This window comes from Theropithecus gelada, chromosome 3 (genome assembly GCF_003255815.1).
Source record: "Theropithecus gelada isolate Dixy chromosome 3, Tgel_1.0, whole genome shotgun sequence".
NCBI lineage: Eukaryota > Metazoa > Chordata > Mammalia > Primates > Cercopithecidae > Theropithecus > Theropithecus gelada.
The window spans coordinates 158513662-158528766 of NC_037670.1; the positions used below are offsets into that span (position 1 = coordinate 158513662).

Below are 15105 nucleotides of genomic sequence, written 5' to 3' on the forward strand. Positions count from 1 at the left end.
AAGCTTCTTGAAGCCAAGGACTATACCTTTCTATATCATATTAACATTTAAAATGTTATTGGAGTTTCCTAAGCATTAGTAATAACATTAGGTTTTGCTTTGAAGAAATCCTTTGCATTATTTATTAAAAAATTAATGATGTGATTTTATTACTAAAAATTGAAAAAGCCGTAGGGCCTCTCAGCAGTTGTTTCCCGGATTGCTAATCTGAAAAATGTAGCTAATACACACTACAAGAGTCTTGTGCTAATTGGGTTAAATGATATGTAGCTTTGTGGTCACCAAAGTATATAATACAATGTCCTTTTTATCAACCTATGATATTAGATAAATTGTCTTTAAAAATCAGAAAGACTCTCTAAAGTGATATTTGATTAACTATTTTCTTAAATTGAAAAGACTCTAAAGTGATATTCAGCCCAGAATAGCATTCCTTAACCTGGACTCACCTTTTGATAATCAAAAGAACATTTACAGAAGTATGAGACAAACACAATTATGAAAGTAAAATGAAGGCCCTAAATAAAAAATCACAGAACAAGAGGGTAATTCTATTCACTCTTTCATATTTCATTATTTGATAACATCAGAAGATGAATCCATCAGAATTGTCTTGGCAAGTGCAAACAGAAATGTGCCTGATCAATATTTATTAAAACCTTCAAAATGGGAGAAGGAGTTGAGCAGACTTCTTAATGGACTGAATAATTATTCATACAAATAGGGTTTGACCAAAGGCAGTGCCAGACCAAAGAGACACAGTTTTAATTGTACTGAATTTCAAATGCAGATCTTTCTCCAGCCCTGTTGTAGAAAACGTAATTTTAAAAATTATCTGATGTAGCGGAGAGTGACATATGAATCCTTAAGTTGTTGAAGAGGACATTTCAACCATAGATGTTTATAAATTTAGAATGTGTTCCAAAGGCGGGGAGCAAAGTTGCTAGCTAGCTAAGGAAACAAAAAGAAATTTTAGCCCTATTTCAATGGCTGTAACCAAGCCTGGGAGTGTGTCATCATCTCGACGCTGATGGGGATGTCCTGGAGGAGTTTCTTTGTTTCAAGTGGTTTTATTTTCTGACGAGAAATAAAGCAAGGCTCTAGCTGCTGCTGTCTATCAAAAATGTCAGGATACCTACCTTCCTGAGAGGAGTGAAACAGCTGATTTTAACTTTCAGCGCCTCCCAGGAGAGCCCAACCCCTGCAGTACTGCCGAGGCCTGATGGTTATCAGAACAAGGCCAAGAGGTAACTGGTAACTGCCATTTAAGGATAGCGCCATTGACAAAGGGTGGGTGCGTGCATGTGTCACTATATATAAAAAACAGGTAGGTACATGACCGATCAAAGAAGCCCAAGCAAACCTTAAAGCAACAGGCTCCCAGGCTATCTTTACCTCTTGAATGATTTTCTGCTGCCACCAGCTGAGGGAATATAGGCAATATCTTTTCTAAAGACCATTCTTTGCTTCTAGCATGTCCTGGTCACAGCAAAAACCTGTACAATCTGTTGTGAGAAGTGGAAAAAAAAAAAAAAGAAACACTACCCCGATATAGAATATACACCTAATTGTGCCATGAACTGTCTGAAAATTATTTAGCTTTTCTCTACCTTAGTTTTCTCATTCCTAAAATGAAAATAACTTCAGCTCATTTTAAATTGGAATTTTCAATCATGTTTGTAATAAACTCTAAGCTCTTCGAAGGGGAATACAAATAAGAGCAATTAGATAACACTTTTTAATAAACTAATTTATTCTTCTGACACACAGATTACCATCCATTTTATTATTGGTCTGGAAAGTCCATTTGAGCTGAGATTACACTTGTTCAGAGTTTTCAAATCAATTGCTACTGCCTCTTGTCTACCATTGCTTGAAGAAAAACAGCATCAGCTAATTCTGATGGGAGCCCCATGATTTTAAAGGACCAAGCAGGGGATGCTGTAAAGGTTTAAAATCCAAAAATGCCAGTGCTTATATAGCATCTGCTGTAACCTTTCTGCTCTGGACTTGAGAAATAGATCCAGAGAGCTGATGGTATTTGCCCAAGGTCACATGGCTAGTTAGTAGTGAGGAATGAAAGACTTATCCAGGATCTGAGTTTAGTTGATCTCTTAAATATTTACCTCACTAAGTTGTTATGTTATAACCATGACCTCTCAATTATTTATGGATGTTATAACCATGACCTCTCAATTATTTATGGATGATTACTCTTTTTTCTCTTGTCATTTCCCTGTTATTATCATAGGTACCACTGAGTGGGTGGAGAATACAGGAGTTCACTGCTTCACTTGACAACTTAGTGACCTGTCTACCATTGGGTTTTTATTAAAGTGCTCAAAATGCTATAGATATTGGCTAAAAATAATGTTGGGAGCTATGGTCAATACTAAGTTTTATTCAGCTCAATTTTTCTCCCTCTCAAATTTGTATTTCAAAAGTCAGATTCAGCACATAATTCATTTGTTGACATTAATACTGGAACTTTATCTTGGGAAGGACTACAAGAGAAAGTCTTTACAATGAAAATAATTGTCTCCCTTCCCCAAAAATGTACTGAATCAGAGGGACAGTCAACTTTTGGAAAGAAAGGTTACTTCATCCATTACCAGCTTGAAGGGGCAAAAAAGGAAGAAATAAAAGAAATAAAAAGAAATAAAAAGCGAAAAAATCTTTCCTGTAAACTCCCAAATTAAGTGTTAAATTTACAACATGACTGCATTACTTGGTTTAGAGCACCGAATTCCCAGATGAAATCCAGTGTTGTTCAAATATAACCGCAAAGTTTGTACAAACGAATTTGAATTGCCACAATACTGGCTCATTGCATTACAATGAAAGGCAGAGCTGAGTATGGGAATTTTATTTAATTCATATTTGTGTACTCAAGACTCAAATGAGTCAGCGATAAAAATATTCTTTTCAGTTCTTTTGCTTTTTATAGTTTCAAATATTTTTGTATTAAGGTGGTTTTAGAGTAAATACAGGGCTCAAAGTCTTTCATTTTGAGGCCTTAGACAAATCACTCATACTCTGTAGAGCTCAGTTTTCTCATATGTATAATGTAGATAATTGTAGTACCTATTTAAAAGGATTTAAATGCACCTAAAAGCTAGACATTATTATTAATATTCTACAATCAAGACAGATTCCAAAACCCAGCATGAGATGTAGCTATATATTTTAAAACACAGTTTCCATCCCGGGATCTAGGACCTGAATTCTACAAAGTAAAGGAAGGCAACAGGCAAAGCTTTCCTCAGGGACCTTGGACAGTTCCCCAGTCAGGGCCTTGCTGTCACCCCTACAGGCAAAGTGTATTGAACGCCTACAAGTACAGGAACAAGAGTTGCCATGGGTGGGAATAGTTTATGTTAGTGAATATTGCTTCCCTCAATTTGCAAAGCAGGGAACTGAAACTTTCTAATCACTTTCAGAGATACAGTACTAATTTTTGCACTGAGTATGCCAACGTGGGAGGTAGAACCAGGGATGACAAAACTCCCTGGCCTCTTGTCTATGAAAATTTATGAAAAGCTTTTAAAGAGAAGTCAGAAAAGCACTAATACTTAAAGATCGAAAGATACCAACAATTCATTTATACATACACACATACCTACATACATTAAAAACAAGTCGATGAAAAATTGTTCAACCTCATGCAAATTCAAAAGAATGTGAGTTAGATGCTGCCCATATGTTGTTGATAGGAGGATAAATCGATAGAGCTTTTTTAGCAAGCAACTTGGCAGCATTGTCGAGTGTCCTCAATAATATACTTATCTTTTAACTAATTCTGTTTTTAGAAATCTGTCCCTGAGAAAGTAAGTCTTTATAATTGGAAACAATTGAAGTATCCAATTGTGTTTCAACCTAAATATTTCAACTATAAGAAAAAAATTGGCTAGAACCCTACATGTGGTGGGGGCAAACTACAAGAAAATATGCCAAACTGTGGTTTGTCTTTATGATGGAATTCTGAGAAATCTTTCTCTATGGCCCATATATTCTATATGGCACATGTATTAACTTTCCAATCAGAGGAAGATAAAATTTTATTTTAAAACTTTAAAAATATCTGCCCACCTTTCCAAAATACCTTGCATTTCCTTCCTGGTAGAAATGCTTTCAAACAGAATGTATGGGGGAGAAAGAGTCACAGTGCTATACCGTTAAAATAAAGCACAAAAGAAAAAGCCACAGAGAACAGTCTGTTGATAAAGCAAACATGAGGAAGATAAGAGAAAATGATCTGTTTGCACCAGAACAAAGCATAAACATTGTCATGTTCTAGACTCTGCACATAAGACCAGTCTGTGAAGTCACACCTCCATTTCTTTGTCGCTCCACTCCCTCACCCTCTCTGCTCATAATACTTTGGGAACTGCTGCTCAAAGGCACACAGCAAAGGGTAGGAGAAACCACAGCAAGGCACACATCTCCTTCCAGAACGTTCCATCCACCAGGGTGACATGAAACTCTTTGGTCTCCAGAATAAGATATTTGGTGTACATCTAGCAATTGGCTGCAGAATATTGTAGGCTATGAAGAGGCTGTGAAGGGCTATAAGCCCTGAGCCAGAAAATGTCTCAATCAAATGTGCATTCACTGATCCCATCCAGGCAGCCCGAGCAAAGTGTCATCAAATGGAAAACGTGTTGCCCTGGAAGCCATGACTGCTATTTTAATGCTCAATAATGAAGACCAAGCTTTCAATTTCCTGGGGCCTCAATAAGTGTTGATAAATTACTTACCCCTATTGGGTGACATGATTTCATTTTGGTCTGTCAGTGTTCATCATGGAAGCTCATTCTAATGGTATAGTTTGGGGCATTTTTCTATTTTCTCTTCAGGGCACCTGGTAGCATCTTTTCCCCACCTCCAAGTGAAACTGTTGCTATGTCAGTGTAGTCATCTTTGCCCCTGGGTACCATTCTGAAAGACAAATGAATTTTGTTCTGTCTTTAAATATTTATGATTCTTTATGATCTAATATATCATCATGGTTATGGAGGAATTTTTTCTCCGTAACTATAGAAAATACACCATCAGTTACCTGTCAATTTTGTTGAATAACTCGCTTTGCAATTCAGGGGCACTGTTCATCTGAGGCTCTTGAGGACTCTTAGTCTCTCAGTCCACTTCAGACTGTCATTCTGGGATTTATAAAGGTCTTCATTGCACAGAGGATATTGAAACATTAAGGACTTAAGCAGCATGCCCTTTATCACTCATCACACTGGACGAGCCAGGAGTAGAAATGCAGGCATCTTTGTTTTGTTGTTTGCTCCCAGCGTGGAACAACAGCCTCTGTAGAAAAGCAGCCAGTATCCCTGGAAACAATTCATCAGATTTTTCAAAAGAAATCCAATTTCATCTGGCATGATGGGTTCAGTGTTGCTTCTTAAGATAAATGATAAAAATACCAACATCCTAATACAAAGAAATCCAGTTATTTTGGTTTAATCTCAGTGAAAAGCATCACAAACCTTTTATTGCTTCTGTAGCCTTCCCTGATGTGTTTAGGTCCTTGGCTGGAGGAGACAGTAGTTCTGTAACTGTTTGTCTACCAAACAGAGTCTGGCTGACTCGTGGCTGGTTCAGAACCTTTAAAAAGCACGTATCTGGGGATGGGGCCTCAGGAATCTGCACTTTTCATAAGCACCCCAAGGTAATTCTTAGTTAGGTACCCTGAAGTTCAAGAACTGCTAGTCTTGAAACCACAGCTTTCAAGTTCCTTCTAGCTTTAAAAAAATCGTGAGCCCCAGATTCGCTCTCATTTCATTTGGTGAATCTCGATGCATGTATGAGCTCTTCTTGGGCAATTTTTAAAAATGTATACTCTTAGGAAGTTTCATTAATAGACAACTCTCTCCTTCACCTGTGCATCTACAGGGAACAGAGTTAGATGACATAGGGCATCATTTCTCAAAATAGGGGCCAATATCAGTGAGAGCCAGGGGACATGCAAAGCTGTAGGATAAATATTAATATGATGCATCTTCCTGCAGCATCAAGTTTTTCTTAGAAACTGTATTTAAATTACAGCAGATACATTGAGGAGTAGAATGCAAAGTTCATGTGAGTTTTATGCTAAACATGAAACTTCAAAAGATTTACTGATTGTAGCTGATACTGGGGTCTCACACCTCTGGAAGTGGAGTTTTTTCTCCTCTTCTACCAAGCATTTCTGTCGATATTCAGGGTCGCCCTCGACCAGTGATTACTATATATCTGGTTCTGTGATGCCAAAATGAACATCGTTTGAAACCACTGTAGAAAATTAGCCCCCTGTGCCAGGTGCGGTGGCTCACGCCTGTAATCCCAGCACTTTGGGAGGCCAAGGCGGGCGGATCACGAGGTCAGGAGATCGAGACCATCCTGGCTAACACAGTGAAACCCCGTCTCTACTAAAAATACAAAAAAATTAGTCAGGCGTGTTGGCGGGCGCCTGTAGTCCCAGCTACTCAGGAGGCTGAGGCAGGAGAATGGTGTGAACCCGGGAGGCAGAGCTTGGAGTGAGCCGAGATTGTGCCACTGCACTCCAGCCTGGGCAACAGAACGAGACTCCATCTCAAAAAAAAAAGGAAAAATTAGCCCCCTGTACACAAGGAGGCTGACCAATTTGCTCCCAGGAGATCCTCATTAACTTAAAAATCTACAAAGAGCCCTTTGAATTTCTGCCACTATTTGGGGAATAGTCACAAAAGATTATTCTTTCCCCTATTTTTTAAAAGAGTGTGTTAGTTAGAAAAGGAGGCTTAGCAGGAGGAAAAGAAGCTAACCATGTGAAAAGACACTGCAGCTCTTCCTGACCGCATTCCCCTTGCACCAGCAATTCAGTAAAACAGGCCTGAAATTATGGAGCTCCTAGAATGTATTTCTTACCACAAGGATAGCTTCATTTCCCCGTAGGAGGCTCTTTTTCTTCAAAATGTTCCTGATGAGAAAGAAACAAATTCATGGCCCTGAGTCTAATAATACAGGATTTCTGAGCCACTGATCCTGTTTGGTCTGGAAGATTCTTTCGCCCCCAAGAGTTGCCTTGAGTGCACTGCCTGGTTCTGTCCCCTCAATCTTGGCAAAGTTACCCTTCACATCAGAGAGAAGTGAGTAACACTCTTCATTTCTCTGACAAGCTGTGATAAGCCTTGCTGGCTCAGAGTCTGTGTTGAACTTGACCTCCTGGGTAATTTGGAGTGGCTGTGCAAGTCACAGCCTCAGAGTCCAGTAGACTCTGAGAGAGAGCAGTGGCACAGTATTGGCTTAAAAAATGGTGAGTGGTCATCTTCTCCACTTCCTGACTCCCACCTTCATCTTCTCGCTGCATTGAAGAATCACTCTAATGCATATTTCTGTTATAGGCACAAGTCTTTCTCCACCGCCCGGGCCAATGGCCTTGCCATTAAGTGGCTGTCAAGTCTCCTCTTTCTGCTAGAATTGTAACCAATGCCCTCCCAGACCATTCTGCATCCCGTTGTCACATTAGTCTTCCAGAAGCACAACTTTGAATGGCACCTCTGATCTCTGGAAAAAGGAAGTCCTTTATTGGCTTAAGTAGGTCTAAAGTCATAGCCTGATGTTCAGAGGCTTCAACTGCCTTATCCCAGGACTTTCTGCTATTGCTCTGCACTCCCCAGTCTAACCAGATTACTCATCCATGCCTTTTCTCATGCTCTTCCCTCCAACTAGAATTTCCTTTGTGGAAGCCCTGCCTGACAATCTTACCCATAGGACGTCTTCCTCAGTCCCACACCATCCCCTCAGCATGGTGCAATTTCTCCTCTTCTGCTATTAATTCACGGTACTAGGACCTCACTTACAGCACATAGAATATTCTTGGGAGTTGTCAAATGTCCATGAAAAAACATTCTTGAACTTAGAGTCAGAAAACCTGGATTCAGATCCTGGCATAGTCAGCCCCTGTCTTTGTGCCATGGGCAAGCCCTGTAACTTCTCCATGCTCTGGTCTTTGTGTCTGGGAAAAGGCAGGCGTAGCCCCTGGGTGGAGTGAGGGGTAAGTGGCACAGTGCATGGGAATGAACTTGGTCAACAGCACTGAAATCCTTCTGTCTCTGCTTTCCAGGACCTTTCCTCCTTGTCTCTGAGCTACTTGAGGAAAGGGGCTGTGTCTTGCCCATCCTTATGTACTACTATTAATTTTATCACATTACTATCACACATTAGCATCATTATAGTTCTAATACTAATAGTTAATCTTTATGAAGCACCACCACTCTGAGTGCTTTGTATGTATTAATTAACTCAACTATTTCAATAACCCCAAGAGGTAGGTACTATTATTAACCCACTTTATGGAGCAGAAAACCATGTACAGTATTTCACAGAACCTCCAATGAATAATGAATGAATGAGGGATTGAATGAGACAAAAACCTGTTAACAATGCCTTCTCTCCTTCTTCAGGCTATGCCCCTACTTTTCTTTCCTCTCTCCCACGGTAAATGCAAAATTAGCAAACAATGTAGAATAAACTGAGCCACTGAAAGGTATGCAGCCTCCCTGGGTCCTCACTTAGACTTCTCCTGAAGAGAGCTCCTGTGAGCTCCAAAGGACAGAGCTTGTGGCTGTCATGTTCTTTATTCTATTGGTGGGGCCTAGAACACTGCCTGCTGATCAATTTTTATGAAGTAAGTAGAGGAATCAATGTATGGACAGCACATTTGTCCCCTCGAGACGGATGTTACCAATGGTGGAGCTGGTGAGCAGTGTTCTCTCTTGCTTTCTCAGGCAGTACTACGAGATGCTTTACAACACAGCTGACGAGCTCCTGAACCTGGTGGTGGACCAGGGTGTGAAGTACACGGAGCTGGAGTACATCCACGCCCTGACCCTGCTGCACCGCAGCCAGACAGGGGTGGGGGAACTGACCACCCAGAACATGAGGCTGCAGCGGCTCAAAGAGATCATCTGCGAGCAGGCTGCCATCAAGCAAGCCACCAAGGACAAGAAGATAACTACCGTTTAGCAGGGCCTACTTCGGTTGGTAGCTGGGGTCCCCTCAGTCACACTCACTTTTTCCCTTGGTATGTTATTGGTATATTCTGAGCTTAGTTTTCTCTACACTGTTGCTTTAGTGGAGAGGAGGTATAAGGATTTTTTCTCTCTAGTTTGACTTTTCATATAAATGCTAAAGGAAGGCAACAGTACTGACTGTTTTGGTTGAACAACTACTTTAATGCAGTCAAGTCTAACGGGACTAGGGTGGGATAGGGAGGAAGGTGGTATCAAATTGCTGGACTCTGAAAAACGAGTGGATGGATTACTAATATTTCATTTATTACTCTCTCTATATATATATATATATATAAAATTCCAGCCTTGGAAAGTAGACTGCTACCTAAGTTTTGGTCCCTTCCTAAAACCATTTAGTAGGGTTCTATTACATAAACAGTAGGATTTTTTCCTCTCCTGACCTTATCCATTTACAGTTCAATGAAATAAGTGTCTGTGCATTGCTGTCTGTCTCTATTGGCAAAGTCAAATAAATGGCTTCTCAGCTGCTGTTTACAACAAACTTCCCTAACAAAACAGAACCTCTAATTTAGGGCTGGGAATCGAAGTCTTTTGGTCCCAGTCCCCGGACATTTTTGTATGCTATATCTTGTACACAGGTTGTAGGTTGGTTTATTGCCATTTTGTTTTATTTCTGCTATATAAAAACCAAGAGCCATACAATTAGACAAATATGGAGGAATGAAAGGCAATTCAACCATCTGCTTGATTTCCACCCCCCCACCCCCACCCCCGCCGCCCTAATTTCGGAGAGAATAACGGTTAGAGAACATTTCATCTCACTTGAAACATCCTTTGGGAGTAAATGATTCTTAGGTGCTCACTTGGTCTGAGCTCAGCTGAATGCAGGGAAGATGGGACAGAGTGACATTTCTCCTCTGTGTGGCCTCCAGCTGAGCCTGTCCCTGGATTGTCCTCTCCCCCGCATTGTGGGCATTTACCGTGTTCCTGGCACACTGGACCTCACCATGTCCCCAGTCCTCTTGCTGGCCATGGTTCATAGGTCACAGAAGGCAGCAAAGCACTGACTGGGCCACATCTTGAAAACTCGTGGAAAGGGGAGGAGGAGGGACTTTGAGCACACACAGTGATGCCTCATACCCTGAAGGTGGGGGATTTTATACCTGTTTGTACAACTTCGGTCTTGATGGGAAAATGGAATATTAAAAAGTGTTTTGAGAAGCTTAAATGTTTCATGTTATTTTTCTTGTATTCTTTATTCAGCAAATATTCCCCAGAAGCGTAATATGTGCTCCATGCTGCCACACACAGGAGCAAATGGATACATGAAGAGGACACCCTTATTATCTAAGAGTGTGGGAACTGGACTGGAGTCAAAAATCCCAACAGCTCAAACTCAGGGCTGGGTCAGAATCAGGTCAGGCAGTGGGGCTGCCGTGAAGGGGATTCACTGGGCAGCTGGAGGTTCCAGGGGATTCTGGTGGGAAGGAATGTAGTCAATCTGGCTCCAAGGGCCTAACTGGGAAGAAGAAGAATCTCTGTAGGAGACAACTGTGGGAAAACATACTGCCCTAAACAATATCATAAGAAATAGTCTACCCTAGAAGCAGTAGTGGGAGAAGGGGGATGAGAGGAGACTAGGGTTGCCTAAGCTGCTTCTTCATGGCCATGACCCCCAGCATTGATTCTGTACCTTTTCTTTTTCTTCCTGTCCACTCCAGGTGGAGAACCCGGAGTGGTGACAGTGATGGCAGCAGAGCCAGGGTGGGACTGAGAGTGCTCAGACTAGTTTTTTTGGGGTGTGGAAAGAGACATGGGTTTGGATTGAGCAGAATGTCAAGAGCCCTGAGAACCAACCTGAAAATGACAGATGAGCTGCTTCAGGGGCAACATTTAGGAAAGTGAAATCCCTGCTTTGCTTACAATGACGGGACTGAACACGGTAATTCTGCACAGAAAAGGGGCTCTAGGACTCTTCCAAGACATTTAGGACATCCAAGTTTCTTTGAAGGTTGGCACATCAGTCTTTATTCTTCCACAGGTAAAGAACAGCCAGTGACACACTCAGTGGATAGTCAACGTCTACCTCAGAACCTACATGCCTTTGAAACACAGTGAATATTTCCACATTTTGATCCTACTTAGGGGTATTTTGTGAGACTGTTGTGCTGTTTACAGCCTTGACCAACCAGAAAGAGCTAGAGAGAGCCAGGGTCTGCCAAGGACAGGGCCCACCAAACACATACAGAGTTACATAATGTTCTTGCATGAAGACCTCTCCCTAAGTGTGCTATTGCAGATAACAAGGCCAACAAAGACTGGGTGCAGGACTCACGCCTATAATCCCAACACTTTGGGAGGCCAAGGCGGGCGGATCAGGAGGTCAGGAGTTCTAGACCAGCCTGGCCAACATAGTGAAATCCCACCTCTACTAAAAATACAAAAATTAGCTGGGTGTGGTGGTACGCACCTGTAATCCCAGCTACTCAGTAGGCTGAGGCAGGAGAATCACTTGAACCCGGGAGGTGGAAGTTGCAGTGAGCCAAGATTGCCCCACTGCACTCCAGCCTAGGCAACAGAGCAAGACTGCGTCTCAACAAAAAAGCCAATGAAATAGGCCTTACCAGAAGGGGTGCTGGAAACAAAGCAAACCATTTTCTCATTCTTATACAGAGGTACAAACGGGAGGGACATGTGGACTGCTGCCTGCATCACTAGTCACTGCACCGTGGAGAAGGCCCACAGGAGTAGGAGGGATCCTGAGATGAGAAATCAACATGACCATGAAGAAGGAAGGCTTTGGAGTGATGTCATCTGACTTGGTTATCCGTACAGCAGCTCCCAGAGAGCACTTCCTTCTGCTGACACTGTTATCTACTCTCTGGTACTTAGCATGTCTTCCCATTTTGTCCTCACAGCAACCCATGTCATAAATATTACTTTCCTTTCTTCCATACCCAAGGGCCCCGAAACTACTGAAAGAATCTCTTCCAAGTTAGCCATCCTTGGAATAAATTCCTTGAAAAAGAAGTGCTAGTTCATCAACTGGGATCCAACTATTTTATATATATATACATATGTATGCACACACACAGGCAAATTGTGTTCTCAGACGTGCAGGTAGTGGTTTCTTCTACATTTTGTGGTTACTTTTAGCTATCGTATTATTGCCTGTCAGTATACCTTTTAATTTATAAATGAAACTACTCTTTGGATGATATTGTGCCCCTTACCCCACAGGCACTTCTTTCTACCTGCTCTATTAATACAGTTTCTTTCAGGGTCTTATCCTAGGACAGTGTTTTTATTCCCGCCTCACAGTAGGGTTTTGTTATCTTACTGCCCAACTAGAACGTTTTCCCCTCCACACTGATTTCATCCCAATGATTAGACAAGGATTGGTTCCTCAGGTTGCCCTTGCTGTAAGAGGACAAGCCCTGCTTCCAGGCTCTGAAAGACAAGTTTATTTTTTAGTATGTCCAGATCAGCTCAAGTTTCGTGGTAAAACCAGGCCTGAGCCGCTACAGCCCTTACTCTTGAAACAGCCAGTGACACCGCACTGGAAAAAGCAGAGGCTTTTCATGAGCTTTCCTGCTTGTTTCTGACCTACTTGAAGAAAGGGGCTGATATGGTTTGGCTGTGTCCCCACCCATATCTCATCTTGAATTGTAGCTCCCATAATCCCCACGTGTCATGGGAGGGACCTGGTAGGAGATTAATGAATCTTGGGGGTGAGTTTTTCCAGTGCTGTTAATGTGATAGTGAATTAGTCTCACGGGATCCGATGGTTTTATAAAAGGCAGTTCTCCCACACACTTCTTGCCTGCCGCCACGTAAGATGTGACTTTGCTCCTCCTTCACCTTTCGCCATGATTGTGAGGCCTCCCCAGCCATGTGGAAGTGTGAGTCCATTAAACCTCTTTTTCATTATAAATTACCCAGTCTCAGGTATTTCTTCATAGCAGTATGAAAATAGACTAACACAGGGGTTGTGTCTTGCCCATCCTTAGGTACTATTACTTCTACTACATTACTACTAATCTGGTAGGACCCTCTTCTGGCAGTTACTGCCCTCTGCAGAGTAACCCCATTCCAAGAACCCCCAGCCTCTCTCCAAGACTTTATTCTTGCCTGAATGTTTTCTGAGCCTGACAGTCCTTATTTATGTTTCAAATAGCTTGGGAGGAAAAACTCCAATACAGACAAGTTGAATTGGCAACCAAACCCTGATGCTACTTACTGTCAAGTCATATCCATGAATTTCATAGCATTAATGCTTGCATTCAGTCAGTCAAATAGATAGAATTGCCTGTTACAGCTCAGGTTGATACGGGAGTCAAACAATGGCAGGCAAAAGAGACAGCCCCTTGTGACACAAAGCTTATACTTCCACTGGCTTCTTACAACTCCTCTCTGATACACCCTTCCCAGAGTCCTTATTTCCCACCTCGATTCTCCGAGACCACCCTTTCATTTCGGAAGACAACTCGAATCTTCAGCCTGACTCTGTGCACTCTCTTCTGAGCTTTGCTTCTCTGGAAGCTTAAGACTCTCACGATCCACTAGCACACCTAGCAGTTCACCCTTTACCATTTTTTGTTCCTCTCCTCGTTCCTCCTCCCTCCTCCTCGTCTCCTCCTTCTCCTCTTCCTTCTCCTTCTTTCGTCTTTCTTCCTTCTTCTTCTTTGAGACAGGGTCTCACTCTTTTGCCCAGGCTGGAGTGCAGTGGCACCATCTCAGCTCACTGCAACCTCTGCCTCCTGGGTTCAAGCAATTCTCATGCCTCAGCCTCTCGAGTAGCTGGAACTACAGACCACGCCCAGATAATTTTTGTATTTTTAGTACAGATGGGGTTTCACCATGTTGTCCAGGCTGGTCTCAAACCCCTGGAGCTCAGCCTCCCAAAGTGCTGGGACTGCAGGCGTGAGCCACCACACCTGGCCACTTTACCATTTCTTGATGGAACTAATGGATCCCCACCCCCACAGCCTTTATGAACGGACCGAGGCCATTGAATTCAGGATTCTTGCTCTGGTGTGTAGCTGTGGCTGCCTCCCTAGGACCAGGGCACAAAATTTCACAGTAACCATGAAGGAGACGAGAGGCCAGCTCCAAGCCAGAGTCATTTCATTCAGGGCAGATGTGATCAGAAGACCAGCCAAGGAGCTGTCCCTCTAGCAGGATGTGAAAATAAGGAGAGTCCTGGTCAACACAATTTTGCTTTCCGAAGCAAAGTGAATGCTGAAATACACACACCTGAGAGTGATTGTCTTAATGTGGCAGGAATGTAAAACAAATTGGACATAATTGGGAGGGAGTGTAATGAGGTACCAAAAACAAGAAAACATAAAGAATCACTAGGCTCGGCAAGGTGTCAACCCTGTCCTAATTAGGCACAGTTGTTATAAGAAGTACATGATTAATAAGCATGTGACCAGATGTGGAATACAGCAGAGGTTTTTCCTGAAATGGAGGCGGGGCGGGGGGGGGGGGGGGGGGGGTAATGAACTGTGCGCAGCTGGAAGTAGTTGTCCTAATTTGGCGGAGGCAGAAGGCCTGCCTGGAATTTTGAAGAGGTGTAGTAAGATGCACACCACAGGTTTACACCTGAAAACAACTAATCCTATTCCAACTGGGCTGGGGTGTAATGGGATAGAACTAATTATCAAGAGTGTAATGAGATGCAAAAGCCATTGGAACTGAGCTGGAAATTTCTTTAAAAGTGAACTAAGACACAAACACCAGGAGAGAATTTCTGCTAATGGAGGTAGGTGTGAGTGTGATGAAACTACACGATGTGGGGAGGGGCCGTTTTCGTATGTCTGGGCCAAAGACACATCTGTAATTAAAAATATTGCCAGGATATTCACACACCTGGAGCAAGAGTCCCCGGGAACCTAAGAACGCAATAACTTGTAAAAGCCACATGCATACTATTAAGATGTATGTGACCGCTTATGTGTGTACAAATAACCCAAAAAAAAAAAAAAAGGAGATTAGGTGTTTTCAGGTGAGTGCTTGATCCCCTTTAGAAAAATGACCTCAGATTCCTGCTGACTTTGCAATAGATACTCTAGCAGGAACCTGATTCCAAACGGAAAACCCG

The 15105-nt window shown here is 42.3% G+C and overlaps 1 protein-coding gene across 3 annotated transcripts in view; it reads left to right on the forward strand.

Annotated features, from left to right (window-relative positions):
* The window catches only part of EXOC4 (exocyst complex component 4), an 845850-nt gene extending 835623 nt beyond the window's left edge, over positions 1-10227 (forward strand). The window contains exon 18 of one of the 3 annotated variants that reach the window (XR_003118525.1): positions 8754-9070. Coding sequence is in view for 2 of the 3 variants with exons in the window: in XM_025378967.1 (XP_025234752.1) it covers positions 8754-8991 (238 nt within the window). In the remaining variant the exon portion in view is untranslated. Of the gene's footprint in view, positions 1-8753 lie in introns of all 3 variants that reach the window. The other 2 variants (XM_025378967.1, XM_025378968.1) reach the window with 2 other exon arrangements.
* Positions 10228-15105: the final 4878 nt, after the last annotated feature.